Genomic DNA, 27,307 nt, shown 5'->3' on the forward strand with positions numbered 1-27,307 from the left:
TGGCCTGGCCGGTGTAAGTCCCCACACCCTTACCCAGTGCGTAGGGCTCCCGGTGTCACTGGCCTGGCCGGTGTAAGTCCCCACACCCTTACCCAGTGCGTAGGGCTCCCGGTGTCACTGGCCTGGCCGGTGTAAGTCCCCACACCCTTACCCAACGCGTAGGGCTCCAGGTGTCACTGGCCTGGCCGGTGTAAGTCCCCACACCCTTACCCAGTGCGTAGGGCTCCCGGTGTCACTGGCCTGGCCGGTGTAAGTCCCCACACCCTTACCCAGTGCGTAGGGCTCCCGGTGTCACTGGCCTGGCCGGTGTAAGTCCCCACACCCTTACCCAGTGCGTAGGGCTCCAGGTGTCACTGGCCTGGCCGGTGTAAGTCCCCACACCCTTACCCAGTGCGTAGGGCTCCCGGTGTCACTGGCCTGGCCGGTGTAAGTCCCCACACCCTCACCCAACGCGTAGGGCTCCAGGTGTCACTGGCCTGGCCGGTGTAAGTCCCCACACCCTTCCCCAACGCGTAGGGCTCCCGGTGTCACTGGCCTGGCCGGTGTAAGTCCCCACACCCTTACCCAACGCGTAGGGCTCCCGGTGTCACTGGCCTGGCCGGTGTAAGTCCCCACACCCTTACCCAGTGCGTAGGGCTCCAGGTGTCACTGGCCTGGCCGGTGTAAGTCCCCACACCCTCACCCAACGCGTAGGGCTCCCGGTGTCACTGGCCTGCCCGGTGTAAGTCCCCACACCCTTACCCAACGCGTAGGGCTCCCGGTGTCACTGGCCTGGCCGGTGTAAGTCCCCACACCCTTACCCAACGCGTAGGGCTCCCGGTGTCACTGGCCTGGCCGGTGTAAGTCCCCACACCCTTACCCAGTGCGTAGGGCTCCCGGTGTCACTGGCCTGCCCGGTGTAAGTCCCCACACCCTCACCCAACGCGTAGGGCTCCCGGTGTCACTGGCTTGGCCGGTGTAAGTCCCCACACCCTCACCCAACGCGTAGGGCTCCCGGTGTCACTGGCCTGGCCGGTGTAAGTCCCCACACCCTTACCCAGTGCGTAGGGCTCCAGGTATCACTGGCCTGGCCGGTGTAAGTCCCCACACCCTTACCCAACGCGTAGGGCCCCAGGTGTACACTACTTCCGCAGGTGTGCAGGACCTTTTACCAGTGGAAGAGCCTTACACTGTAATATCCTACGTCACCTCTATTTATTAACAATCACCCAAACCAGACGGCACACACCACACAGACCGTGCTCACCACGCCCAGTAACTTGTCAGGATCAGGTCATCTGAGGCACTCCAGTTTCTGCCCGGTGTCATTGGCAGAGTGTTAAGAACATATATAAGAACGGCCTGACTGGGTCAGACCAAAGATCCATCCAGCCCAGTGTCCTGTCTGCCGACAGTGGCCAATGCCAGGTGCCCCAGAGGGAGTGAACCTAACAGGTAACGATCAGTGATCTCTCTCCTGCCATCCATCTCCACCCTCTGACAAACAGAGGCTAGGGACACCATTCCTTACCCATCCTGGCTAATAGCCATTAATGGACTTAACCTCCATGAATTTATCCAGTTCTCTTTTAAACCCTGTTATAGTCCTAGCCTTCAGAACCTCCTCAGGCAAGGAGTTCCACAGGTTGACTGTGTGCTGAGTGAAGAAAAACTTCCTTTTATTTGTTGAGGTCTGGCAGCTCTGATCATGGGGCTGTGTCCTGGAGTTGGTTCCCACAGAACTTCCTCTTGGACCCCAGTTTACATAGTGAAACTTGAGTCCTGCTTAGCTGTGCCGTAACCAAGCGTCAGACTGAAACGTTACTAACCAACCCTATAGAATCATAGAATATCAGGGTTGGAAGGGACCTCTGGAGGTCATCTAGTCCAAGCCCCTGCTCAAAGCAGGACCAATCCCCAACTAAATCATCCCAGCCAGGGCTTTGTCAAGCCTGACCTTAAAAACTTCTAAGGAAGAGGATTCCACCACCTCCCTGGGTAAAGCATTCCAGTGTTTCACCACGCTCCTAGTGAAAAAGTTTTCCCTAATATCCAACCTAAACCTCCCCCACTGCAACTTGAGACCATTACTCCTTGTCCTGTCATCTGCTACCACTGAGAACAGTCTAGAGCCATCCTCTCTGGAACCCGCTTTCAGGAAGTTAAAAGCAGCTATCAAATCCCCCCTCATTCTTGTCTAACATAGTGTAACAAAATTCTCTACCCAATCCTACCCCACCACCTTCATTTACACCCAGCAAAATTAATTATGTAACAGACAGAAACAGTCAAAGAACCAGACAGAGACCAGACAGACAAACAATGGGGAAGTGGGGGCCATAATGACAAAACAATACAAAAAATGAGGGTTTCACAACCACAACTATTGAGAAGTGGTTTCTTGCCAGACAGACGCCATCAAACGAAGTTTTCTTTAACCACCTTAAGATCTGTTTCTGTGTCTGGTGATCCTGGGGGCCATTGGACGGGTCGCCTTCCTGCCAGCTGCTCTGACATTGTGTTCCTGTCATGTAGATGGATTGTGAGGATGGGACTTCCTGCTGCTCAGCTAATGGCTGCTGCTCGGCTGCTCTTTAATCTGGCTGCAGAGGAAGGCCTCATCCTTACACCAGGTCTCAGAGGAGCAGCCGTGTTAGTCTGTATCCGCAAAAAGAACAGGAGGACTTGTGGCACCTTAGAGACTAACCAATTTATTGGAGCATGAGCTTTCGTGAGCTGCAGCTCACTTCATCGGATGCTGTAGCTCACGAAAGCTTATGCTCAGATAAATTGGTTAGTCTCTAAGGTGCCACAAGTCCTCCTTTTCTTTTTATCCTTACACCAGGGCATCCCCACCCCCTGAAGCCCCCTTACCTCTGCTGCCTGGAGCCCTCCCCTCCCCAGCCAGTCCCTGCCCCAGCTGCTCCTGGCCAGAGGGCTCTTCCCTGGGGCTGGGCCGGGCCGGGGGCTCGCTGGGGCTGTGTGGACTCTCAGCCCTGAGGCCGGGGCCAGGGGGGGCTCACACAGGCCGGGTCCGACTGCTCCACGGGTTTCCTTTGGGCTGGACCGGGCCACAGCCCCACGGGCCAGCCTGCAGCGGCCGCGCTGCGGGGGCGGGTGGGACCTGGGGTGACACGGGCAGGGGCCCCCTCGTCCTGCGGGCTCCAGCCCAATCCCCCTCTCTCCGGTGCAGGCCGAGCGCAGGCTCCAGGGGCTGCAGGAGAAGGAGTCGCGGGCGCTGAGTGCCCTGCAGGAGCTGGCGACGCACGTGGCTGCCCTGCAGAACAAGTCCAGGACCAACCGGGGGCTGGCCAAGGAAGCCAAGAAGAAAGCTGAGCAAGCCGTGTCGGCCACGGGGGTGCTGGGCCAGGTGAGAGCCCCCGGGTCCCCCGGTGCATGGGCCTGAAATGCTGCTCCCAGCATGTGACCCCTCCCCTTGGCTCCTGGATGCCAGCCCACGCCCTCCCCCACACAGCACCCTCCCCCTAGCCCACCCCCTCCCCTCCCCCGCCTGCCTGTCAGTGCCCCCCCAGCACCCCCTCCCCCGCCTGCCTGCCGGTGCCCCCTCCCCAGCATGCTCTCCCTTCCCCCCTACCTGCTGGTGCCCCTCCCCGCACAGCACCCCTCCCACCCACCTGCTAGCCCACACCCTTCCCCCCCGCCCACCAGTCTGCTCATACCCCTCCCCCTCCCTGCAGCAGTGGGCCGTGGGCCCCGCGCCCAGAGGGCCGGACCCTGCGAGCCTGGCGCTGGGTGTCAGCCTGTCCCCTCTGCCCCCAGGCGCTGGCGGAGGCGGTGCGGCAGCACGCGGCGCTGCAGAGCAAGGTGGGCGGGCTGGCCGGGGCGTCGGACGCCGCGCTGCGCCGGGTGACGCGGCTCCTGCAGGAGGCTGAGCAGATCCTGGACAAGGCCAGCGGCAGCCAGAGGAAGCTGGAAGGTACCCGGGCTGCATGGCTGGGGCAGCAGGAGCAGTGCCCAGCCCCACGCACCCCCCCCGGGTCCCTCTGGCCCCCCACTCACACCTGCCCGGCCCCACGCGCTCCCCGAGGGCCCCTCTGGCCCCCCACTCACACCTGCCCAGCCCCACGCACCCCCCCCGGGTCCCTCTGGCCCCCCACTCACACCTGCCCAGCACCACGCGCTCCCCTCTGGCCCCCACTCACACCTGCCCGGCCCCACGCCCCCCCCGAGGGCCCCTCTGGCCCCCCACTCACACCTGCCCGGCACCACGTGCTCCCCTCTGGCCCCTCACTCACACCTGCCCGGTCCCACGCGCCCCCCGAGGGCCCCTCTGGCCCCCCACTCACACGTGCCCAGCCCTGTGGGCTCTCTGGGAGGGGTCCGGGCACATGCCACTTGGAGGGCTGCAGGCCAGGCTTGTGCGACGGCTGGCTGTGCCATGCGAAGGGCCTGGGTCCCCGTCGGTGCTGCGGCCATGCTGGGGGGCTCACCCCTGTCTCCGCCTGTCTGCAGAGCTGGAGCGGCGCTTTGAGGAGGGCGAGGAGGCGCTGGAGGCCAAGGCCACGCGGCTGCAGGCGCTGGAGAGACGGGTGTCCAGGCTGCTGGAGGAGATCCAGGAGAAGGCCAATGCCTACGCCACCTGCTAGTGCCAGGGCATCGCCCACCGGGCCCGACGGCCAGTCTGGACCTCTGCGCCTCCCCTCCACGGTGTCCCCCCCCGCCGGGCCGCACTGTCCTGCCCCTTCCTCCTCCCCGGCCGGGCCATGCTGTCCTGTCCCCCCGCCCCGCTGTGCTGCGTTGTCCTGCCCCCTCCGGGCCGCGTTATCCTGCCCCCTCCCCCGCCGGGCTGCGTTGTCCTGCCCCCTCCCCCTCCGCATCCCAGACATTCATGGGATTATTTCCTGCCCCTCCCCCACAGCACAGCAGGTGGGGCTGGGGAGTGCCTCACAGGGAGGGCAGAGCCAAGTGCCCGCGCTGCCTTGGGGCTCAGAGCTGGCCTGCAGGCCCCTCCACCGGCAGGGATGCCCCAGCCACCCCACAGCCCCCATACGCTGTGCCTGCCATAGGGGGAGCCAGGACTTCTGCTGGCAGCCGGTTCTGTGCCCCGTTGGTGCCCGCCCTGCCCATGGGCTGTGCCAGCTGGCAGCCAGGGTGCTCTGGCCTCGTGGGCAGGCGGTCCCGTGGGGCCCAGCAGTGTGCTAGGGAGCAAGTGGGAAGCCAGGTGCAGGCCCCACCTGTCAGGGGCCCCCTCATGCGGCTCCAGGCTCTGCCCCAGCCAGCGTCTGTAGCAGCCCTGTACTCTGCAAATAAAGGCCTGAGCCCGTGGCCCTGGCTGCTCTGTGTCACATGCCAGCCTCTGCGCCAGGCTCTGCCCCAGCACCCAAAGGGAGCCGCGGCCCCATGCTGACTGTGCCCCACAGTCCCCGGGCGATGCTCTGGACCTGCTCCCTATGAAGCCGGGCAGGACTCTGGGGGAGCCTCCTCTCTCGGAGCAGACTGTCTCCAGGGCAAGAAGCTTCCCCAGCTTCCACCTTCCTGGGTCTGACCTCAGAGCATTCAGCATCTCCTGCCCCTCCGTGCGCTTCCTACAGCGAGTCCGCCCAGGCAGGGTCCTGGGAAGCCAGAGGGTCCTGCCCCCCAACTCCGCAGACAGACGTGACTCTCAGCCAGCCGGGGAAACAGAGGTTTATTAGACAACAGGAACATGGTCTAACACAGAGCTTGTAGGTGCAGAGAACAGGACCCCTCAGTCAGGTCCGTCTTGGGGGGCAGGAGGCGAGAGCCTCCTCTGGCCTCCCTCCATTTCCCCAGCCAGCTCCAAACTGAAACTCTCCTGCCCCTCCTCTGACCTTTGTCTCTTTCCCAGGCCAGGAGGCCACCTGGTCTCTTTGTTCTCCAACCCCTTCAGTCCGCCCCTTTGCAGAGGAGGGGCCCAGGCCATCAGTCGCCAGGAGACAGGGTGTCGGCCATTCTCTGTGCAGACACCATCACACTGGCCCTCTAGGGCTCTGCCACAATCACACCCCCTTATCCCCCCACCTAGAGACTTAAGAAATGCCATGGGGAAACTGAGGCACACACAGTATTCAGAGAGAACATTAAGGACATTCCCACTTCGTCACACCCGCGGGCCCCGTCCCAAACCCACCCAGCCCCCCCATGGCACCAGCCAGGCTGCAGCCGGGTCTGGGGCCCATGCGCCCAAGAGAGGGCAGCTCCGAGCAGGGATATTTACTGGGGCCCAGACCCAAGGGCTCAGTGTCCACTGCCCAAGCAGGGCCGGTGCCGCACTGCCGGCCTGGGCCAATAGCTCAGGGTGGCCCCATCCAGCACCGTGGGGTGTTAACACTGACCCGTAAGGACCACAGTAGCTGGCACGGCTGGGAACCACTTCGCTGCTGCTCTTTGTAGTAAGAATATCCAACCGCCGCCCCCGCCCCTGGCTCCACGCAGGCTGCAGCCAGCTGGGCAGCACCCACCCCCTGGCATGGGGTGGGGACAGCGTAAGGCCGGCAGGTACCAGTGTGGTGTTAGCTGCCCCGGCGTGAGGCTGGACCGAGTCCTCAATGCCGTATTAGTTCAACAACACCCCTCGTTCCCCACTGAGGCGCCTGCCTCTGGGTTTGGGGGTGGGGGGTGGTTATCCAGGGACCCTTTGCCCGCTGCTGAGATGCAGCTGGCTCTGTGGCAGGGCGCAGGGGCTGGTTACACAGGGGCCCCTTGCGGGGCGCTGAGACAGGCCACTGGGGAGGGTGGGGCCTGAGGAAGGGACGCAGCTTCCCAAACCCTCCGGCTGGGCTGTAGCAGGCGGGGTGGGGGCGGGATTTGGCCCAGCCGCCCTTGACTGAAATCCGGCCTTGGCTGCCAGCGTCTGTCCTGCGGCCTCCCCCCACCGCCGGACTTGCATTCCAGCCCGGCCCTGCCAGCGCGGGGGGAAAGCGGGAGCCATCTGGACAGGAGCTGTGCCCGCAGGCCCGCGCCCCCCAACTCCCCACGTGGGCGCCCGCTGGCTCCACTGGGCCCGCGCCCCCCGACTCCCCACGTCAGCGCCTGCTGGCTCCCCTAGACCCGCGCCCCCCGACTCCCCACGTCTGCGCCCCCCGGCTCCCCTGGGCCCACGCTCCCCTGACTCCCCACATCAGCGCCTGGCAGCTCTCCTAGACCCGCGCCCCCCGACTCCCCACGTCGGTGCCCGCCGGCTCCCCTGGGCCCACGCTCCCCTGACTCCCCACGTCGGCGCCTGCTGGCTCCCCTAGACCCGCGCCCCCCAACTCCCCACGTGGGCACCTGGCAGCTCCCCTAGACCCGCGCCCCCCAACTCCCCATGTAGGCACCCGCCGGCTCCCCTGGGCCCACGCCCCCCGACTCCCCACGTCGGCGCCCACCAGCTCCTCTGGGCCCGCGCCCCCCGACTCCCCACGTGGGCGCCCGGCAGCTCCCCTAGACCCGCGCCCCCCAACTCCCCACGTGGGCGCCCGGCAGCTCCCCTAGACCCGCGCCCCCCAACTCCCCATGTCGGTGCCCGCCGGCTCCCCTGGGCCCACGCCCCCCGACTCCCCACGTCGGCGCCCACCAGCTCCTCTGGGCCCGCGCCCCCCGACTCCCCACGTCGGCGCCCACCAGCTCCTCTGGGCCCGCGCCCCCTGACTCCCCACGTTGGCGCCCACCGGCTCCTCTAGCCCCCCCCGACTCCCCACGCCCGCCGGCTCCCCACAAGCGTGCTGGCTGATTGGCTCCCCGGGACTGCGCCCGCTGGCCAGGGGCACTGGAGCAATGTGCCTGGGGCGGGGGCAGGCTGAGCCATGGAGCCAAACTGCAAACCCTGGATACGATGGAAACCACGTCACGCCAGGGGGTGCTGCAGCCCCCCAGTTCCAGCCCCCAGGCTACGGCTCCCTGGGCCTGCGCCCCCCGGGGTCCCCACGTCTGGGCCTGCCGGCTGCCTGCAGGGGACTGGCACCCCCCGCTGCAGCCAGGGCCAGGATGGGGCGGGGCTGTGTCGCTCGCCCCATTGCACCCCGAGCCAGTGTCCCTGTCCCAGGGTGCTTCGTGCCCCCGGGCGTGGTTTGGGCACGGCGGCCCCTGCCCTTTCTGGAGCCCTGTCCCGGCCCGAGGGCCTTTGTCCCGTTCGCTCCCGGGACCTGCCCAGGGGCGAGCGGGGGTGAGAGGCGATGAGGGGAGGGGGAGAGAGGGGGGCGAGAGGCGATGGGGGAGGGGGGTGAGAGGCGGGGGGGGGCGAGAGGCGATGGGGGGGGAGGGGAGGGGGGAGGGGCGGGGTTCTGGCGACTGCCCCCGGCCGGGGGTCCCGTTTTCCCTTTGGCCCCCCTACGAGGCGCCGCCCCCGGGAGCCCCCCCGGCCGGGCTCCTCCCCTGGCCGCGGCCCCGGATCCCAGCGGCGGATCCGCCCCGCACTTTCCCTCCGGCCCGGCGCCAACTTCTCCCAACTTCGGGCCCGGGCACAGCGGGGCCGAGCCGAGCCGCGCCGGACCGGACCGGACCGGAGCGGGCAGGTGAGCGGGGCCGGGCTGGGCGCGTCCCCGGGGGTCTGCGGGAGGCTCGGCCCGGCCCGGCCCGGCCCCGCTCACCGGCTTGTCCCGCAGGGTGGAAGAGGAGCCTGCGGCGAAGGGCGAGCGGGACCCGGGCTGCCCCGATGAGGCTGTGGGGCTGGCTGCTGGCGGGTGAGTCCGGCCCGGCCTGCGGGGGGCAGCGGGACCCCGGGGGCCCTGAGTGATGCCCAGGACCAGGGAAGCCCCGCCCGGCCCCAGATGTGCAGCCCCGCCCCGCCCGGCCCAGATGTGCAGCCCCGCCCCACCCCGCCCCAGATGCTCTGTCTCCTGGGTGGGTGGTCTAGGCTCTGGGGGGCAGGGAAGCTGTAGCTTGGCAGAGGGTGGGGGGTTCCTGGGACATCTGGGGCAGGGCAGCTCCTCCCACGGCCCCTGCCCCTCAGTTGCCCCCCCTTCATCCCCCCAGGTCCTGTGGGCCCCCCCGGTCCCTAGCCCCTCGCTCCCTGCTGCCCGGCTGCCCCCTGTGCAGATGGGCCACGGGGCACAGCCCAGTCAGGGGGCAGGGGAGCTGCGGTGGGGCTACCAGGTGGGGGTCGCGCTGGCTCATTCCCTGCTGGCACCCTTGGGGCTCGTGCTTCATCTTTGGCCCCATCCCCCATGGGGCGTCAGTGCCAGGCAGTGGCCTGGCCCCATCCCCTGCAGGGAGCTGTGGGGCGGGGAGGAGCCTGCAGGCTTTTGGGGTGAGCCCTGGGCCTCTTCCCTGAGCTGGGTCTCCTGGGTCCAGTCCCAGCTGTGCCCCCTGCCTTGCTCCTCTGCCAACTGAGCCTGGCGCTGGCCTCCACTCCCTTGGCCCTGCTCCCTTGTTACCCTGTGCCCAGTGCCAGCTGCCAGCCACCCCTCGCCCCCCAGGGCGGCCCCAGAGCTCGGTAAATCGCCACAGCCCTGCCGGCCTGGCTCTGTGCTGCCCCCTTGCCATGAGCTAGGGAGAGGGGTGCAGGCCGTGCCCCTGCCGGGGGGTGGGGGGCAGTGGGTGGGCCACACCCCAGGGCAGCCGGTTCTCATCTGCCTTTGAAGCTCAGTGGTAGGAGAGGGGGCAGGGGAGGGGGCTGGCCGGAGCTGGCTCGGTGCCCAGGACTAGCCTGCGGGGGCGGGGCGGGGCTGTCCCCTCCCGTGCAGGGTGAGCAGCCCCCCAGCCAGAGGGCAGGGAGTGTGCTGGGGCACGGCGCGCCAAGCTCCCCTGCAGCCCTCCCCATGAGCAGTAGTGTCGCAGGTCGGGGAGGAGGGAGCCCGAACTCCTGGGTTCCAGGCCCGGCCGCCCACCCCCGTCCTGGCCCCTCTTCCTGGCTGGGCGGCCAGCGCCCTGCTCGGGGCAGCACGGTCAGGGTCCTGGGACCCCGGGACGGCGGCTCAGGGCCTTGCTGTATGCAGCAGCCCCCACCACCAAAGACACCCCTCCCCTGGCTGCCTGCCTGCCGGGGAGGGCGAGGGCCTGGCTATTTCCAGCTGGCAGCTGCTTCTGCCCGAGCCAGCGGAAAGGGCTCGGCCTGCCACATTCCTGGCCCTGCCTGAGGGGCAAGGGCAGGTGGCCAAGGGGGGCTCAGAGCAGCCTGGAGCCAGACCCTCGGCATGGCCCCCACCCCTGTCTGTGACCACCAGCCCCTGGCTCTGGCCCTGCTCTGCGCCAGGGAGCCCCAGTTCCTGGGTGATGGCAGAACAAAGGGAAGCAGCGCGGTCCCGGTGCCCATCAGTGTCTGTACCCCTGCAGTGCCAGGGCAGCCCCCCTCTGCCCCCACCCCCGTGGTACCAGGGCACCCCCTGTTCCCATGCTAGGGCACCATCCTCCTCCCCGGCACCAGGACAGAGGCCCTGGCACCATGCTAGGGCACCTCCCCCCCGTCCCCAGGCGAAGGCAGATGGCTCTGTGCAGACAGGGAAGCCCTGGGCTCACCAGGAAGGCGAAGCAGACAGCTCTCGGCTCCCCAGCATGGAAGGGGCAGACCCAGTGTCCTCCATGGCTGGCAGGGAGGTGCCCCACTGCTCCAGGACAGGGCACGGACCCCCATCTCCCTTGCCCGGGGTGGGGTGCAGACCCCAAACTTCCCTGCTGGGGCAACCCAGAGCTGCTCCCCTCTCAGCTCTGACCTCTCTCCACAGTGTTGGGGGGGGGCCTGTGCCAGTACCCCGAGCCCCCACATGGCTGCTCCCTGGGCAGCTGCTACCCAGTCACCGGGGACCTGCTTGTGGGCCGAGCGGAGCGGCTGAAAGCTTCCTCCACATGTGGGCTGCAGGGACCCCAACCCTACTGTATCGTCAGCCACCTGCAGGTGGGGCGGGGACATCCTGGGGAGAGGGGCACCGTGGGGTGGGGGCAGGCTGAGGCGGGGGGCGCTGCAGGTTGGGGCATGCTGGGGAGGGGGGCTGCCGTGGGACAGGGGTATGCTGGGGTGGAGGGCGCTGCAAGGAGGGGGGATGCTGGGGCGGGGGCAGGCTGGGGTGAGGGGTGCTGTGGGGCAGGGGCATGCTGAGGCGGGGGGCACTGCGGGGTGGGGGCATGCTGGGGCACCACGCACCTTGGAGCAGGGGTATGCTGGGGCCGGGGGCGCGGCAGGCTGGGGCGGGGGGCACTGCAGGGCAGAGGTATCCTGGGGCCGGGGGCGCAGCAGGCTGGGGCGGGGGGCACTGCAGGGCAGGGGTATGCTGGGGCCGGGGGCGTGGCAGGCTGGGGCGGGGGGCACTGCAGGGCAGGGGTATGCTGGGGCCGGGGGCGCTGCAGGCTGGGGCAGGCTGGGGCGGGGGGGCACTGCAGGGCAGGGGTATGCTGGGGCCGGGGGCGCTGCGGGCTGGGGCAGGCTGGGGCGGGGGGCACTGCAGGGCAGGGGTATGCTGGGGCCGGGGGCGCTGCGGGCTGGGGCGGGGGGCACTGCAGGGCAGAGGTATCCTGGGGCCGGGGGCGCGGCAGGCTGGGGCGGGGGGCACTGCAGGGCAGGGGTATGCTGGGGCCGGGGGCGCGGCAGGCTGGGGCGGGGGGCACTGCAGGGCAGAGGTATCCTGGGGCCGGGGGCGCAGCAGGCTGGGGCGGGGGGCACTGCAGGGCAGGGTATGCTAGGGCCGGGGGCGTGGCAGGCTGGGGCGGGGGGCACTGCAGGGCAGGGGTATGCTGGGGCCGGGGGCGCTGCAGGCTGGGGCAGGCTGGGGCGGGGGGCACTGCAGGGCAGGGGTATGCTGGGGCCGGGGGCGCTGCGGGCTGGGGCAGGCTGGGGCGGGGGGCACTGCAGGGCAGGGGTATGCTGGGGCCGGGGGCGCTGCGGGCCGGGGCAGGCTGGGGCGGGGGGCTCGTGGGGCAGGAGTTGCTGGGGAGGGAGTGGGGCGGGAGGGAGGAGGTGGGTGCATGCTAAGGGCTCTGTTGCAGGAGGAGAAGAAGTGCTTTGTGTGCGACTCGCGCCGGCCCTACTCCCCGCTGGCCAACCCCGTCAGCCATGGCATCGAGAACGCCATCCCCTCCTTCGCGCCCCACCGCAGGAAGGCCTGGTGGCAGTCAGAGAACGGTGAGCCCAGCCCTGCCCCCAGCCCGTCCCCAGCCCCCCCCAGCTCAGCCCCCCTCTGGACCCCAGCCCCACCCCCTGCTCGGCTCAGCCCTGCCCCCAGGCTCTGCCCAGTCCCCCGCGGTGACCCCCCAGCTCCCTTGCAGAGAGCCCCATTGTCCAGACTGCCTGGCCCGTGTATGTGGGGCCAGGCTCTGCCTGCTCCCCCAGGAGTCCTGATCTGCTCTGCCCCCCGGGCCAAGCCATCCCCATCCAGCCCCTGGGGTAGGTGGCAGCCTTGTGGGGGCTGGGCCTTGGGGTCCCCCCACCACAGAGACGGGCCAGGCTCCGACTCAGTATGGCCCCTGTGTTCCCCTAGGCAGGAGAGGGGCTGGCTGCCAGCGTGGGGCCCATGGGCTGGCTGCGGCGGCGGTGTGGGCTGGGGGTCCCTGGGGCCCTCTCCTTCCCTTCCCTCCCACGCGGGGAAGCGCTGACTCAGCGGGCCGGACCCACCCTGGCCTGGCTTTTTGCCACCTGGCCCCCTGCCCGGTGGAGGTAGCCGAGTCCTTGACAGCAACCGGGATCCGAGGGGGCCTCGCCCTGGCCCCACTGCAGCCCCCACAGAGCTCACAGCCCCGTCTCCGCAGGCGTGGAGCACGTCACCATCCGCCTGGACCTGGAGGCCGAGTTCCACTTCACCCACCTCATCATGACCTTCAAGGTGGGTCCCTGCCTGGGGCGGGCACGGGGCCCCCTCGGCCAGGCCAGGCCTCCCCGGGACATGGGGGGACATGCCAGGCCTCCTGGGAGCCACCAGTCCTGTCCCTTCACCGCCCCCAACCTGTCCCCACGCCCTGCCCAGGCCAAGCTGGGGGTACACCCAGCTCCCCTCCGCCACGACACCCCGCCCCGGGCCATGCTGGGGACTCACCCAGCTCCCCTCCCCCACGACACCCCGCCCCGGGCCATGCTGGGGGCGCACCCAGCTCCCCTCCCCCACGACACCCCGCCCAGGGGCATGCTGGGGGCGCACCCAGCTCCCCTCCCCCACGACACCCGCCCGGGGCCATGCTGGGGGGCACCCAGCTCCCCTCCCCCACGACACCCCGCCCCGGGCCATGCTGGGGGGCACCCAGCTCCCCTCCCCCACGACACCCCGCCCCGGGCCATGCTGGGGGGCACCCAGCTCCCCTCCCCCACGACACCCCGCCCAGGGGCATGCTGGGGGCGCACCCAGCTCCCCTCCGCCACGACACCCCGCCCCGGGCCATGCTGGGGACTCACCCAGCTCCCCTCCCCCACGACACCCCGCCCCGGGCCATGCTGGGGGCGCACCCAGCTCCCCTCCCCCACGACACCCCGCCCAGGGGCATGCTGGGGGCGCACCCAGCTCCCCTCCCCCACGACACCCGCCCGGGGCCATGCTGGGGGGCACCCAGCTCCCCTCCCCCACGACACCCCGCCCCGGGCCATGCTGGGGGGCACCCAGCTCCCCTCCCCCACGACACCCCGCCCCGGGCCATGCTGGGGGGCACCCAGCTCCCCTCCCCCACGACACCCCGCCCAGGGGCATGCTGGGGGCGCACCCAGCTCCCCTCCCCCACGACACCCCGCCCCGGGCCATGCTGGGGGGCACCCAGCTCCCCTCCCCCACGACACCCCGCCCAGGGGCATGCTGGGGGCGCACCCATCTCCCCTCCCCCACGACACCCCGCCCAGGGCCATGCTGGGGGCGCACCCAGCTCCCCTCCCCCACGACACCCGCCCGGGGCCATGCTGGGGGCGCACCCAGCTCCCCTCCCCCACGACACCCCGCCCCGGGCCATGCTGGGGACTCACCCAGCTCCCCTCCCCCACGACACCCCGCCCAGGGGCATGCTGGGGGCGCACCCAGCTCCCCTCCCCCACGACACCCCGCCCAGGGGCATGCTGGGGGTGCACCCAGCTCCCCTCCCCTACGAGACCCCACCCGGGGCCATGCTGGGGGTACACCCATCTCCCCTCCCCCCCCGAGACCCTGCCCGGGGCCATGCTGGGGGTGCACCCATCTCCCCCAGGTCTCTCCCCACAGACCTTCCGCCCGGCGGCCATGCTGATCGAGCGCTCGGCGGATTTCGGCCGCACCTGGAAGGTTTATCGCTACTTCGCCTATGACTGCGCTTCGGCCTTCCCCAGCGCTGCCCCCGCGCCCCTGCGCAGGGTGGATGATGTCATCTGTGAGTCCCGCTACTCGGACATCGAGCCCTCCAGCGAGGGGGAGGTAAGCAGGGGTCCTTGGCCGTGGCCCCGCCTGCCCTGGCCCGTGGGCTGACTGCGGGCCTATGAGATCCTGCACCTGGCGCGGGCGTGGACCTTTCCCCGATTGCGAGCAGGCGGGGGCGGGGCTGGCCCTGCCACGGGACAGGCACTGGGGGTCAGTGCAGACCAAAGACCTGCTGAGCAGGAGGGACGGGAAATCGGCCACCCACCCTCGGGGGTGGGAAATGCGGCCTATTGGTGGGCTGGGCTGTTCCCCCAGCCCTCTTCTGGGTCCCCCGAGAGAGACCCTGGGGGGAAAACCTGGCTCCTGGCGTGCGCTTCCACCCCTCCGTGTCCTGGGACCCCAGCTTCGCCGTAACGTCACTGGGCCTTCGCTGGCCCGGTCCCGATCCCGAGGGCCGACCCCATCCTGAGGGCCGGCCCGATCCTGATTCCAATCCCAAGGGCCGGCCCTATCCCTAGAGCCGTCCCTGTCCCGATCCTCGTCCCTAGAGCCGTCCTGACCAGACAAAGGAGGGAGCCAGAGGACGTCCCTTCCACAGCTCCAGCTCGGTCCCAAACAGCCAGGGAAAGGGAGACCTGCCCCTCCCCCCGCCCTGTGTGCCCCTTTTCTCCCCCACCGTCTGTCTTGGGGTCTAACCGAGGCTGTCTGGGCCGGGGAGAGGTCGGTGGGAGCAGGGCTCGGCGCGCCTGGTGCTGGGCCGTCTGGGGCTGCTCGGCCGGCTGGTCTGTGTCCCCGCTGGCCCGGGAAGTCAGTAGCCGAGCCAGCAGCTGCATTTTCTCTCTGCTGGTCCGGTCTCCCCCTCCCCTCCCGGGTGCTTGTTGTTTGTCTTTGGGGGACGGGAGGGGACAGCTCCAGCCCCAACCACATCCCTTCTCCCCATGGGGCGGCTGGCAGCAGCCAAACACGGGAGCTTTTCCTTCCAAAGCCTCCCAGCTAAGGGGCGAGGGGCCATGCTGGGCTGAGTCTGCTTCCCCTCTGTCCTGGGGCCCAAGCCTGGTGTGCGACTGGCCGACGCCGGGCAGCACCTCCGGGCCCCTTGGTCCCGTGAAATGAGCACGGCAGGCGGGCACCCCACCCCGCCGGGGCCCCTGGACTGTCCCGCAGCCGGCACTCGGGACTGAGGGGCGTTTCTCTGTATTGCAGGTCATCTACAGAGTCCTGGACCCGGCCATCCCCATCCGAGACCCCTACAGCCCGGCCATCCAGAGTGAGTCCAGCTCTGCCCAGCGGGACAATGCCCAGGTCCCAGACAGGTGCAGGGAGATCCCGGCCCAGATCTCAGAGCAGCACAGGCCGGGGGATCCGGCCCTGAGCACAGGCCCGGCCTGGGGAGGGGTGGTAGGTCCTGGGGAGGCACGAGGGGTCCTGAGGTGGGGCGGAGGGATCCTGGGGGCGCACGGGGTCCTGGAGAGGGGCAGTGAAGTTCCTGGTGGGGGAGGTCCTGGGGAAGCAGGGTGGGGGGATCCTGAGGCGGCACGGGGGGGTTCCTGAGAAGGGGCGGGGGAGGTCCTGGGGGAGTCCTGGGAAGCAGGCCATGGGGGGTCCTGGGGAGGGGCAGGCGGCTCCAGCCCTGAGCCTTCGCTGTACCAAGCCCAGCTCGTGTCTGTCCCGGGGCCTGTGCTGCTCTGTTCTGTTTGGGGCTGGGTTCTTCTGGCTGCGGCTGCTTTTCGCCCTGGTCTCCTGGGGTCCCCCGCCACGGGCTCCCCTGGCCGCCCCCAGGAGATGGGCTGGGTGAGCTCCCCCCCACCCCGGCATTGCGCTGGAGCATTGCAGCGGGTGACATCTGCCCCCAGATCTGCTGCGCGTCACCAACCTGCGGGTGAACCTGACCCGGCTGCACACGCTGGGCGACAACCTGCTGGACTCGCGGCGGGAGATCCAGGAGAAGTATTACTACGCCCTCTACGAGCTGGTGCTTCGCGGGAGCTGCTTCTGCTACGGCCACGCCTCCGAGTGCGCGCCCGCCCCCGGCGCCCACGCCAACCTGGAGGGCATGGTAGGGGCTGCGCTGCCCGCCCTGCCACCTCCCCCCATGCTGGGAACTCCCAGATCCAAGCCCCACGGGCTGTGTGGCCCTGCCGCGCCTGGGGGCAGAGCCCTTGCTGACGGGCATGGGCCGGGTTGGGCCGTGGTGGCTGTGGGTCTTGGCAGGGCCTGGCCCCAAGAGCCCCGGCTGCCTGGCACGGCTTGGCCCTCTGTTTGCAGAGCGGAGTCTGAGAACTGACCGAGCCTGGAGACCAAGCTCCCCGGGAGTCTGGCTTTGGGCAGCAGGGACATGGGCCCGGGCTGGGCGTGGCTGGGGCTAGCAGGGCCGTGGCACGTCTCTCACGCCTGCCCCCTCGGCAGGTGCATGGCAGGTGCGCCTGCAAACACAACACGCAGGGCCTGAACTGTGAGAGGTGCAACAGCTTCTACAACGACCTGCCCTGGCGCCCGGCCGAGGGGCGCAGCACCAACGCCTGCAGGAGTGAGTGCCGGGCGGAGGGGCCAGGGACGGGCGGCAGGGCTGGGGGCTTGGCGGGGGGCTGGGCCGGGGGCAGGGTGGCATGGTTGGGTGGCGGGGCTGGGCAGCAGGGCAGGGGACCGGGCGAGGGGCCAGGGACGGGTGTCAGGGGTGGGGGCTGGGCTGGGGGCTGGGTGGCGTGGTTGGGTGGGGGCTGGGCAGCAGGGCTGGGTGGCATGGCCAGGGGTTGGGAAGCAGGATGGGGGGCTGGGGGCGGGGCCGGGGCTTGGGCAGCAGGGCGGGGGGCCGGGTGGTGGGGCTGGGTGGCGTGGTTGGGTGGGGGCTAGGCAGTGGGGTGGGGGGCCGGGTGGCGGAGCCAGGGGCTGGGGGGCCTGGCTGGGGGCTGGGCTGGGGGCCGGGTGGTGGGGCTGGGGGCTGGGTGGCGTGGTGGGGTGGGGGCTGGGCAGCAGGGCTGGGTGGTGTGGCCAGGGGTTGGGAAACAGGATAGGGGGGCTGGGGGCGGGGCCGGGGCTTGGGCAGCAGGGCGGGGGCCGGGTGGCGGGGGGCCAGGTGGCGTGGTTGGGTGGGGGCTGAGCAGCAGGGCAGGGGGCCGGGTGGTGGGGCTGGGTGGCGTGGTTGGGTGGGGGCTGGGCAGCGGGGCGGGGGGCCGAGTGGCGGAGCCAGGGGCTGGGGGGCCTGGCTGGGGGCTGGGCTGGGGGCCGGGTAGGGCACCAGGCGGCGTGGCGGGGGCTGGATTACCGGATGGCTCCGGTGTCTCGGCAGGGTGTAACTGTAACCAGCACTCTCGCCGGTGCCACTTCGACATGGCCGTGTACCTGGCCACGGGCAACGCCAGCGGGGGCGTCTGTGACGACTGTCAGCACAACACCATGGGCCGCAGCTGCCAGCTCTGCAAACCCTTCTACTACAGGGACCCCGGCAGGGACCTGCGGGACCCCGGGGCCTGCCGAGGTGAGGGGCGCCGGGGCCGGGGGTGGAGAACAGGCCCCGAGCCCTCGCTGCGGGGGTCTGTGTCCAGCTGAGCCCTGTCTCGGGGAGGGGGGTCAGGGGGGCCTTTCCCTTGGGGGGAGGGCATGGCTTGGGGGCTGGGCCCCGTCTGACTGCCCGTTTGGGGCTCCGCAGCCTGTGACTGTGACCCGGCCGGCGCCCTGGACGGCGGGATCTGTGACGCCCACGACGACCCGGCGCTGGGGCTGCTCGCCGGGCAGTGCCGCTGCAAGGAGCACACGCAGGGCCCACGCTGCAAGCGGTGCAAGCCGGGATTCTTCGGGCTCAGCGCGGACAATCCCCAGGGCTGCCAGCGTGCGTACCTCCGGCCACGGGGCCAGCTGCCAGTCCCGCCTCAGCCAGCAGGGGGCGCTGTGGGGGCGGGGCAGGGTGCTGGCTGGGGGGGGGAGCTCCCAGCAGGGGGCACTGTGGGGGCGGGGCAGGGTGCTGGCTGGGGGGGAGCTTCCCAGCAGGGGGCACGGGGGGGGGGCAGGTCGCTGGCTGGGGGGAGCTCCCAGCTGTGGGGGCGGGGCAGGGCGCTGGCTGGGGGGGAGTTCCCAGCAGGGGGCGCTGTGGGGGCGGGGCAGGGGGCTGTCTGTGGGGTGGGGCAGGCCTGCGACTCCCTCTCACCCACTCTCCACATCAGGCTGCCAGTGCCACCCCCAGGGGACGGTGTCGGGCGGGACCCAGTGCGACCCCGTCAGCGGCGACTGCTTCTGCAAGCGCTTGGTGACTGGCCAAAGGTGTGACCAGTGCCTGGTGAGTGCCGGCCTACGGGCCCTGCGGGCAGCGCCTCCCCACAGCATCGGCCCCGGGCTGCCACCTCAGGCCCCCCCAGGGGGTGTCACGGGCTGGGGGTGCTTGAGGGCTGTCCCACTGGGCCCCTTCCTGGGGCTGTGCCTGGCCTGGCCTGCCGGGGCCCCGCTCCTGGGATTCGGTGTGCTGCCAGGCCCTGGCCTGTGCCCGGGGATCGGGGGTACTGGCTGGTGGGAGGAGGAGTGGAGCCAGGTGTCTCGCAGTCGCAGGCTGGGTACTCTGGAACCGCCCTGAATGAAGTCAGCCAGGACCCTCTGGCTGGGGACGGGCTTCAGCCATCAGTTACCCGGCTACAGTGCAGCCCGTGGCACTCCCACCTGCCCTCTAGGCATCACTGCCACGATTATACACCCTTAACCCACCACCTGGACACTTGAATAACACACAGGGGAAACTGAGGCACACACAGTATTCAGAGAAAATAAGAACATTCCCAATTTGTCACACCAGGGGGCAGGGGCTAGGCCAACTGAGCGGGGCAGGGGGCAGGCGGGTGGGGCTGGGCAGGGCCGAGCCCAGGTGGGTTGGGTGGGATCAGGGCCTGGCAGGTTGGGCGGAGCAGGGCAGGGGTCAGACAGGTTGGGTTAGGCAGGGCCTGGCGGGTTGGACGGGGCTGGGCAGGGGTTGGGCAGGTTGGGTTGGGCGGGGCTTGGGACTGGCGGGTTGGGCGGGGCCGGGCAGGGTCTAGCAGGTTGGGTTGGGCGGGGCAGGGCGGGGTTGGGCAGAGCCGGGCAGGGTCAGGCGGGGTTGGGAGGAGCCGGGCGGGGTTGGGCAGGGCCGGGCAGGGCCTGGAGGGATGGGCGGGGCTGGGCACGGTTGGGCAGGTCGGGTTGGGCAGGGCCTGGCGGGTAGGGCGGGGCTGGATGGGGTTGGGTTGGGCGGAGCCGGACAGGGTCAGGCGGGGTTGGGTGGGGCTGAGCAGGGTTGGGCAGGGCCGGGTAGGTTTGGGCAGGTTGGCCAGGGCCAGGCGGGTTGGGTTGGGCGGAGCCGGGCAGGGTCAGGCGGGGTTGGGCGGGGCCGGGCAGGGCCTGGCGGGTTGGGCAGGGTTGGGCGGGGCTGGGCAGGGTCGGGCAGGGCCTGGTGGGGTTGGGTTGGGCGGGTTGGGTTGGGCGGAGCCGGGCAGGGTCAGGCGGGTTGGGCGGGTTGGGCAGGGCCTGGTGGGGTCGGGTTGGGCGGGGTGGGTTGGGCGGAGCCGGGCAGGGTCAGGCGGGGTTGGGCGGGTCGGGCAGGGCCTGGTGGGGTCGGGTTGGGCGGGGTGGGTTGGGCGGAGCTGGGCAGGGTCAGGCGGGGTTGGGCGGGGCTGGCCAGGGTTGGGCGGGTCGGGTTGGGCAGGGGCGGGCAGGGCCTGGTGGGGTCGGGTTGGGCGGGGCGGGTTGGGCGGAGCCGAGCAGGGTCAGGCGGGGCTGGGCGGGGTTGGGCGGGGTGGGCAGGGGCGGGCAGGGCCTGGTGGGGTCGGGTTGGGCGGAGCCGGGCAGGGTCAGGCGGACCGGTGACTAACGCAGTCTCTGTCCCCAGCCCGAGCACTGGGCTCTCGGCCACGACCCACTCGGCTGCCGCTCCTGTGACTGCGACGTGGGAGGTGCCCACAACAACCAGTGAGTGGGAGCTGGGCCTGGGGCCGTGGCCTCACCCTGGGCATGAACCCGTGGGGCTGGGGGCAGGGGGCTGCTCACGGGCAGGGCGGGGCCCGCTCTGCAGGGGCTGGGGGTCACGCCCTGTCCGTGGGCAGAGGGGCCCAGCGCTCCTGCTCTGACCCGCTCTCCTGCCAGGTGTGCCGTCGAGACGGGGCACTGCCCCTGCCGCAGCCACATGGTGGGCCGGACGTGCAGCCGGGTGAAGGCCGGCTTCTACCTCGCCCGCCTGGACCACTACACCTACGAGGCGGAGGAGGCCCGGCTGCGCCAGGTGAGACGGGCCGGCCCCGGCGTTCGGCTGCCAGCGCACGGGGTGGGGCTGGGCCTGCCCCGGAGGGCGCCCGGGGGAAACCTGGGCCGGGGGGCGCCCGGGGGGCGAGCCACTGGCAGCACCCGCAACATCTGGGCCAAGGATCCAGAGCCCCGGGAGCCGGGCCGGCGGGCCCCGCTCAGCACCCGGCAGCCCGCTGGGAGAGCGGGGGGCCAGGGCAGGCCCCCTTGGGACACGCGGAGGAGGGGCCATTCCTGACGGCTCCTTCCCGGCAGGGCGCAGTGGTGGAGCGGGCACAGCCCCCGGGCCGGCCAGCCACGTGGACGGGGGCTGGGTTTGCCCACGTACCAGAGGGCGGTGCCGTGGAGTTCCTGGTCAGCGACGTGCCCGCCTCCATGGAGTACGACGTGGTGATCCGCTACGAGCCCCAGGTGAGCCCTGGGCCAGTGCCCCCCAGCTCCCGCCCGCGGCCCCGGGCCTCTGCCCCCCACCCTGGGTTCCCGCCCGCGGCCCCGGGCCTCTGCCCCCCACCCTGTGTTCCGCCTGCAGCCCCGGGCCTCTGCCCCCCACCCTGGGTTCCGCCTGCAGCCCCGGGCCTCTGCCCCCCACCCTGGGTTCCCGCCTGCGGCCCCGGGCCTCTGCCCCCCACCCTGGGTTCCCGCCTGCGGCCCCGGGCCTCTGCCCCCCACCCTGGGTTCCCGCCTGCGGCCCCGGGCCTCTGCCCCCCCCCCTGGGTTCCCGCCTGCGGCCCCGGGCCTCTGCCCCCCACCCTGGGTTCCCGCCTGCGGCCCCGGGCCACTGCCCCCCACCCTGGGTTCCCGCCTGCGGCCCCGGGCCTCTGCCCCCCACCCTGGGTTCCCGCCTGCGGCCCCGGGCCTCTGCCCCCCACCCTGGGTTCCCGCCTGCGGCCCCGGGCCTCTGCCCCCCACCCTGGGTTCCCGCCTGCGGCCCCGGGCCTCTGCCCCCCACCCTGGGTTCCCGCCTGCGGCCCTGGGCCACTGCCCCCCCCCGGCTCCTCACTCTGGCCCCAGGCCCGTGCCCGCTGCCCGCTCTGACTGGCTCTCCCGGCTCTCAGCTCCCGGAGCCGTGGGAGGAGGTGAAGCTGTGGGTGCTGCGCCCCGGGCCCATCCCCACCGGCAGCCCCTGTGGGAACACCATCCCTGCTGATGACCGGCTGGCCACGGCACTGCCGCCCAGGGCCAGGTGAGCAGGTGGGCAGGGTGCCCGGGGGGAGGGGGTGCCCGGCATGGTTCAGGGAATGGGGGAGCGTAGTTGGGTGGCTAGGGGTGGCTGGTGGCTGGTGGCCGGTGGCCAGGCACGGGAGAAGAATTTGCCTAGGTGACGCTGGGCGGGGAGTGCTGCCGGGCTGGCAGGTGCCCGTGGATCTGGGGGGGGTGCCCCCATCCCGAGGCTAACCTGAGGGCAGCTGAGCCTGGCTCCCATCCCTGCAGGTACGTGCTGCTGCCCCAGCCCGTCTGCCTGGAGCGCGGCGTCAGCTACACCCTGCGCCTGGAGCTCGCCCGCTACACGTCCCGCCCGGCGGTGCCCGGCGCCAGCATCCTGCTCGACTCGGTGAGCCTGGGGAGCTGGGGGGCTGTGCCATGCTGGGCCTGGCTGACAGGTCCACGGCGGGTGTGGGTGATGGGGGGGTGCCGGGCCACGCTGGGCGGAGGGGGTTGTTGTGCTGTTAGGACAGGGCCGTGCCGGGGGGGGGCCGTGGGGAAAGGGCCGCACCTGGCCCAGCTGTGTGCCGGTAGGCCAACAGGGCATTGCGGGGCTGGGGCCGCACTGGGTGCAGGGCAGGGGCTGGGGCCGTGCCAGGTGGGTGCCAGTAGGACAGGGCCTCGCCGGCGAGGAGAGCAGGGGGGACAGGGCCGTGCGAGGCCCGGCTGGGTGCCAGTAGGGCAGGGCCATGCCGGCGAGGAGGGCGGGGGGGGACAGGGCCACGCCGGCGAGGAGGGCGGGGGAGACAGGGCCGTGCCAGGTGGGTGCCGGTAGGGCAGGGCCGTGCTGGCGAGGAGGGCAGGGGGGACAGGGCCATGCCGGCGAGGAGAGCAGGGGGGACAGGGCCGTGCCAGGTGGGTGCCGGTAGGGCAGGGCCGTGCCGGCGAGGAGGGCGGGGGGGACAGGGCCGTGCCGGCGAGGAGAGCAGGGGGGACAGGGCCGTGCCAGGTGGGTGCCGGTAGGGCAGGGCCGTGCCGGGGGGACCAGCACGCCCCGGCTCTGGCTGACCTCTCTCCCCTCCAGCTGGTGCTGGTGCCGCGCTATTCCTCCATGGAGATGTTCATCGCGGGCGACGCGGGCGCCATGGGGCGTAGGGAGGCCTTCGAGCGGTACCGCTGTGGCCAGCACGCCTGGCCCGTGGGCAAGGCACCCGCCAGCGACGTGTGCACCAGCCTGCTCACCAGCATGTCGGCCATCATCCACGGCGGGGCGCTGCGTGAGTGCCCCCGCCCGCCATGCACTCCCTGGGCAGCGCCAGCCAGTGCCAGGATGGGAACGACCCTTGCCATCTGCTAGCCTGGTTCTGGGGTGGGGGTGGGGTTTTCAGGTAGCATATATCGAGGGGGGGTCCCCGGTTGCAGGCAGTGTATTGGGGAGGGGTCCCCAGTTCCAGGCGGTGTATTTGGGAGGGTCCCTGCTTCCGGGCACTGTATTTGGGAGGGTCCCCGGTTCCGGGCAGTGTATTTGGGAGGATCTCCGGTTCCGGGTGGTCTATTCTGGGGGGTCCCCAGGTCTGGGCGGTGTATTTGGGAGGGTCCCTGCTTCCGGGCGCTGTATTTGGGAGGGTCCCCGGTTCCGGGCAGTGTATTTGGGAGGATCCCCAGTTCCGGGCGGTATATTTGGGAGGGTCCCCGGTTCCGGGTGGTCTATTTTGGGGGGTCCCCGGGCCTGGGCGGTGTGTTCCAGGGAGGGGGGTGCGCCCTGTCCCTGGGCTGGGATGCCTGGGCACAAGCTGCCCCCTTCCCTCTGCCCATGGGTCACGCACTCGTCTGTCTGCCCACAGCCTGCCTGTGCGACCCCCAGGGCTCGCTGAGCTCCGAGTGCCAGCCCCGCGGGGGGCAGTGCCAGTGCAAGGCCGGCGTGATGGGGCGTCGCTGCCACCGCTGCTCCCCAGGCACCTTTGGCTTCGGGCCCAGCGGATGCCGAGGTGAGTGACGCCCTCCCCACCCCCCCACCCCCGATGAGGGCTCCTCACCCCCATCCCTCCCCCAGCAGGCTTCCCCAGAGGAGGGGTCCCAAGCCTCCCCCTCACACCTGTCTGCGGGACTCTGTTCCACGGTGAGGGTCCCCGGTTCCCAGGGGATGGACTCTGGGTGGGGGCGTCTCTCCCACCTGCCCTGTGCCCCGGTGAGTGCCCTGGGGCCCTGGCTGGGCTGGGTGGGCAGTGCCCGGGCAGTGCCCAGCCCCTCTCACGGCCTCTCCCTTGCAGCCTGCCAGTGCAGCAGTGACGGGGCCCTGAGCAGCTTCTGCGACAGTTTCAGTGGGCAGTGCCCCTGCCGGCCGGGCGCCTTCGGGCCCCGCTGCGACCGCTGCCAGCCTGGCTCCTGGGGCTTCCCCCACTGCCAGCCCTGCCAGTGCAATGGGCACGCAGAGGAGTGCGACCCACGGACCGGCAGCTGCCTGCACTGCCGCGACCACACGGATGGCGACAGATGCCAGAGGTGACGGGCCGCGGTGCCAGGGGGCTCTCCTGGGGCGGGGGCCGCGGTGCCGGGGAGCTCTCCTGGGGCGGGGGCCGCGGTGCCAGGGGCTCTCCTGGGGCGGGGGCCGTGGTGCCAGGGGCTCTCCTGGGGCGGGGGCCGCGGTGCCAGGGGCTCTCCTGGGGCGGGGGCCGCGGTGCCGGGGGGCTCTCCTGGGGCGGGGGCCGCGGTGCCGGGGGGCTCTCCTGGGGCGGGGGCCGCGGTGCCGGGGGGCTCTCCTGGGGCGGGGGCCGCGGTGCCGGGGGGCTCTCCTGGGGCGGGGGCCGCGGTGCCGGGGGGCTCTCCTGGGGCGGGGGCCGCGGTGCCGGGGAGCTCTCCTGGGGCGGGGGCCGCGGTGCCGGGGAGCTCTCCTGGGGCGGGGGCCGCGGTGCCAGGGGCTCTCCCTGGGCAGGCGCTGGTGGGGGTCTCCCAGGGTGGGAGCCGCAGTGCCAGCCGGGCTCTCCCAGAGCATGGACCATGGTGCCAGGGAGAACATCAATTCCCTCCCCCCAATGGGTGGCAGTGCCAAGGGGCTGGGCACAGAGATACACAGAGGGTTCATACCCCATTGTGCTCACGACCCGGCTGGTGCTGGCCCAGTGGGGCTGGGGCTCTGACATGTGGAGCAGCAGGGAGGGAGGGTGGGGCGTGGCCACGCAGGCCCCCCCTCGGGGAAGGGGTGCAGTCGTGTCCCCAGGGCTGGGCCTCCCCCTGGCTCTCACTGCCTCCCCCCACAGGTGCGCAGCTGGCTACTACGGGAACCCCACACTGGTCTCGGGGGAGCGCTGCCGCCCCTGCCCCTGCCCCGATGGGCCCAACAGCGCCCGCCACTTCGCTGCCTCCTGCCACCAGGACAGCCGCTCCCGCCAGGTGATCTGCAACTGCAACCCCGGCTACACAGGTGAGTGCCCCCGCAGGCCTTGGGCATCCGCCAGAAGCACCGCTCCGGGGCCAGGAGTGCCAGGCCCTCCCCAGCCCCCTCTGCCCGGCTCCTCGGCCCTGGGGCCCCCCCGTCTGCCCGGCTCCTCGGCCCTGGGGCCCCCCGTCTGCCCGGCTCCTCGGCCCTGGGGCCCCCCGTCTGCCCGCTCCTCGGCCCTGGGGCCCCCCGTCTGCCCGGCTCTTCGGCCCTGGGGCCCCCCGTCTGCCCGGCTCCTCGGCCCTGGAGCAGCAGCCCCAGTGGTGGGCGTGGCTGTGCCAGCACCAGGCAGCTCCACCCGGCTGCACTGGGGACCCCCAGGGCCGTGGGGCAGCTCAGCCCCCTGCAGGGCGGTGCCAGGTGAGGGCACGGGGGGGCACAGCCCTGCACAGCCTTCGTCCTCCTGGGCACTGCAGCTCAGTGCTGCTCTGTCTGAGCCGGGAGCCCCTGCCCCACTTCCTGGCTGTACCCCCTTGTGACGGTGCTGCCCGTGAGAGCCAGCTGAGGTCACTCATAGAATATCAGGGCTGGAAGGGACCTCAGGAAGTCATCTAGTCCAACCCCCTGCTCAAAGCAGGACCAATCCCCAACTAAATCATCCCAGCCAGGGCTTTGTCAAGCCTGACCTTAAAAACCTCAAAAGGAAGGAGATTCCACCACCTCCGTAGGTAACCCATTCCAGCGTTTCACCATCCTCCTAGTGAGAAAGTTTTTCCTAATATCCAACCTAAACCTCCCCCACTGCAACTTGAGACCATTACTCCTTGTCCTGTCCTCTTCTACCACTGAGAACAGTCTAGAGCCATCCTCTTTTGAACCCCCTTTCAGGTAGTTGAAAGCAGCTATCAAATCCCCCCTCATTCTTCTCTTCCGCAGACTAAACAATCCCAGTTCCCTCAGCCTCTCCTCATAACTCATGTGCTCTAGACCCCTAATCATTTTTGTTGCCCTCCGCTGGACTCTTTCCAATTTTTCCACATCCTTCTTGTAGAGTGGGGCCCAAAACTGGACAGGCCTCACCAGTGTCGAATAGAGGGGAATGATCACGTCCCTCGATCTGCTGGCAATTCCCCTACTTATACATCCCAAAATGCCATTGGCCTTCTTGGCAACAAGGGCACACTGTTGACTCATATCCAGCTTCTCGTCCACTGTCACCCCTAGGTCCTTCTCTGCAGAACTGCTGCCTAGCCATTCGGTCCCTAGTCTGTAGCGGTGCAAGGAATGGGAGAGATCCTGGGGCATCCATGGCAACGTTGGTGGGTTCGAACTTCCCCAGGTCACCAGCTAAAGTGACCCCGCTCAGTTCGGTCTCGAAAGGGGGAGAGATGTGAGGAAGCGGGACTGTTCTTAATGTTTCCTCTGAATACTGTGTGGATGCCTCAGTTTCCCCTAGGCATTTCTTAAATCTCTAGGTGGTGGGATAAGGGGGTGTAATTGTTGCAGAGCAAAGGGCCAGGGTACATAAATGGCCGACACTCTGTCTCCCGGCAGCTGATGGCCTGGGCCCTTCCCCCCTACAAGGTGAGAGCTAAAGGGTTGGAGAACAAAGGAATCAGGTGCCCTTAAGGTCAGGCTTGACAAAGCCCTGGCTGGGATGATTTAGTTGGGGATTGGTCCTGCTTTGAGCAGGGGGTTGGACTAGATACCTCCTGAGGTCCCTTCCAACCCTGATATTCTATGATTCTATGCCCTCCTGGCCCGGGAAAGGGACAAAGCCCAGAGGAGGGGCTGGAGAGAGTTTCAGTTTGGGGCTGGCTGGGGAAGAGGATTGAAGGGCAGACGTGGTTGTCTGGCTCACTGCCCCCCAAAATGGACCCGGCTGAGGGGTCCTGTTCTCTGCACCTACAAGCTCTGTGTTAGACCATGTTCCTGTCGTCTAATAAATCTTCTGTTTTACTGGCTGGCTGAAAGTCACATCTGACTGTGGAGTTGGGGGGCAGGACCCTCTGGCTTCCCCAGGACCCCGCCTGAGCGGACTCGCTGTGGGAAGCGCACGGAGGGGCAGAGGAGGCTGAATGCTCCGAGGTCAGACCCAGGAAGGTGGAAGCCGGGTGAGCTGTGTGTCCTGCAGACAGGCTGCTCCCAGAGAGGAGACTTCCCCAGAGTCCTGCCTGGCTTCATAGGGAGCAGTTCCAGAGCATGGCCCGGGGACCCTGTGACAACTCCATCCTAAGTGCATTCAATCAGGGTGAACTGCAAACAGACCGGGGCAGACAAACCCCGAACGCCGGTGGATATTCCACTCCTTAGAGTTACCAAACCAGCCTCTGTATCACCTTCCTGGGTACTCAGACGTCCACACAAC

At 70.0% G+C, this 27,307-nt stretch overlaps 2 protein-coding genes across 11 annotated transcripts in view; both read left to right on the forward strand.

Moving 5' to 3' along the window:
• The window catches only part of LOC102941653 (laminin subunit beta-2), a 53,567-nt gene extending 48,302 nt beyond the window's left edge, over positions 1 to 5,265 (forward strand). For all 8 annotated transcript variants that reach the window (XM_043552004.1, XM_043552005.1, XM_043552006.1 and 5 more), the window contains 3 exons: positions 3,173 to 3,349; positions 3,760 to 3,916; positions 4,453 to 5,265. In XM_043552004.1, coding sequence (XP_043407939.1) covers positions 3,173 to 3,349; positions 3,760 to 3,916; positions 4,453 to 4,586 — 468 coding nt within the window. In that variant the 3' untranslated portion in view covers positions 4,587 to 5,265. The remainder of the gene's footprint in view (positions 1 to 3,172; positions 3,350 to 3,759; positions 3,917 to 4,452) is intronic.
• Positions 5,266 to 8,302: 3,037 nt separating this feature from the next.
• Positions 8,303 to 27,307, forward strand: part of LAMB2 (laminin subunit beta 2) — a 35,515-nt gene continuing 16,510 nt past the window's right edge. Inside the window, exons 1-21 of one of the 3 annotated variants that reach the window (XM_037904994.2) lie at positions 8,303 to 8,450; positions 8,541 to 8,618; positions 10,599 to 10,768; positions 11,854 to 11,989; positions 12,613 to 12,686; positions 14,037 to 14,225; positions 15,372 to 15,435; positions 16,022 to 16,224; positions 16,575 to 16,695; positions 17,455 to 17,643; positions 17,815 to 17,994; positions 18,326 to 18,438; positions 20,011 to 20,090; positions 20,265 to 20,400; positions 20,676 to 20,831; positions 21,476 to 21,603; positions 21,852 to 21,972; positions 22,648 to 22,840; positions 23,408 to 23,551; positions 23,834 to 24,065; positions 24,821 to 24,984. In XM_037904994.2, coding sequence (XP_037760922.1) covers positions 8,591 to 8,618; positions 10,599 to 10,768; positions 11,854 to 11,989; positions 12,613 to 12,686; positions 14,037 to 14,225; positions 15,372 to 15,435; positions 16,022 to 16,224; positions 16,575 to 16,695; positions 17,455 to 17,643; positions 17,815 to 17,994; positions 18,326 to 18,438; positions 20,011 to 20,090; positions 20,265 to 20,400; positions 20,676 to 20,831; positions 21,476 to 21,603; positions 21,852 to 21,972; positions 22,648 to 22,840; positions 23,408 to 23,551; positions 23,834 to 24,065; positions 24,821 to 24,984 — 2,821 coding nt within the window. In that variant the 5' untranslated portion in view covers positions 8,303 to 8,450; positions 8,541 to 8,590. Of the gene's footprint in view, positions 8,451 to 8,536; positions 8,619 to 10,598; positions 10,769 to 11,853; positions 11,990 to 12,612; positions 12,687 to 14,036; positions 14,226 to 15,371; positions 15,436 to 16,021; positions 16,225 to 16,574; positions 16,696 to 17,454; positions 17,644 to 17,814; positions 17,995 to 18,325; positions 18,439 to 20,010; positions 20,091 to 20,264; positions 20,401 to 20,675; positions 20,832 to 21,475; positions 21,604 to 21,851; positions 21,973 to 22,647; positions 22,841 to 23,407; positions 23,552 to 23,833; positions 24,066 to 24,820; positions 24,985 to 27,307 lie in introns of all 3 variants that reach the window. The other 2 variants (XM_043552012.1, XM_043552011.1) reach the window with 2 other exon arrangements.

This window comes from Chelonia mydas, chromosome 7 (genome assembly GCF_015237465.2).
Source record: "Chelonia mydas isolate rCheMyd1 chromosome 7, rCheMyd1.pri.v2, whole genome shotgun sequence".
In the NCBI taxonomy this organism is placed as follows: domain Eukaryota; kingdom Metazoa; phylum Chordata; order Testudines; family Cheloniidae; genus Chelonia; species Chelonia mydas.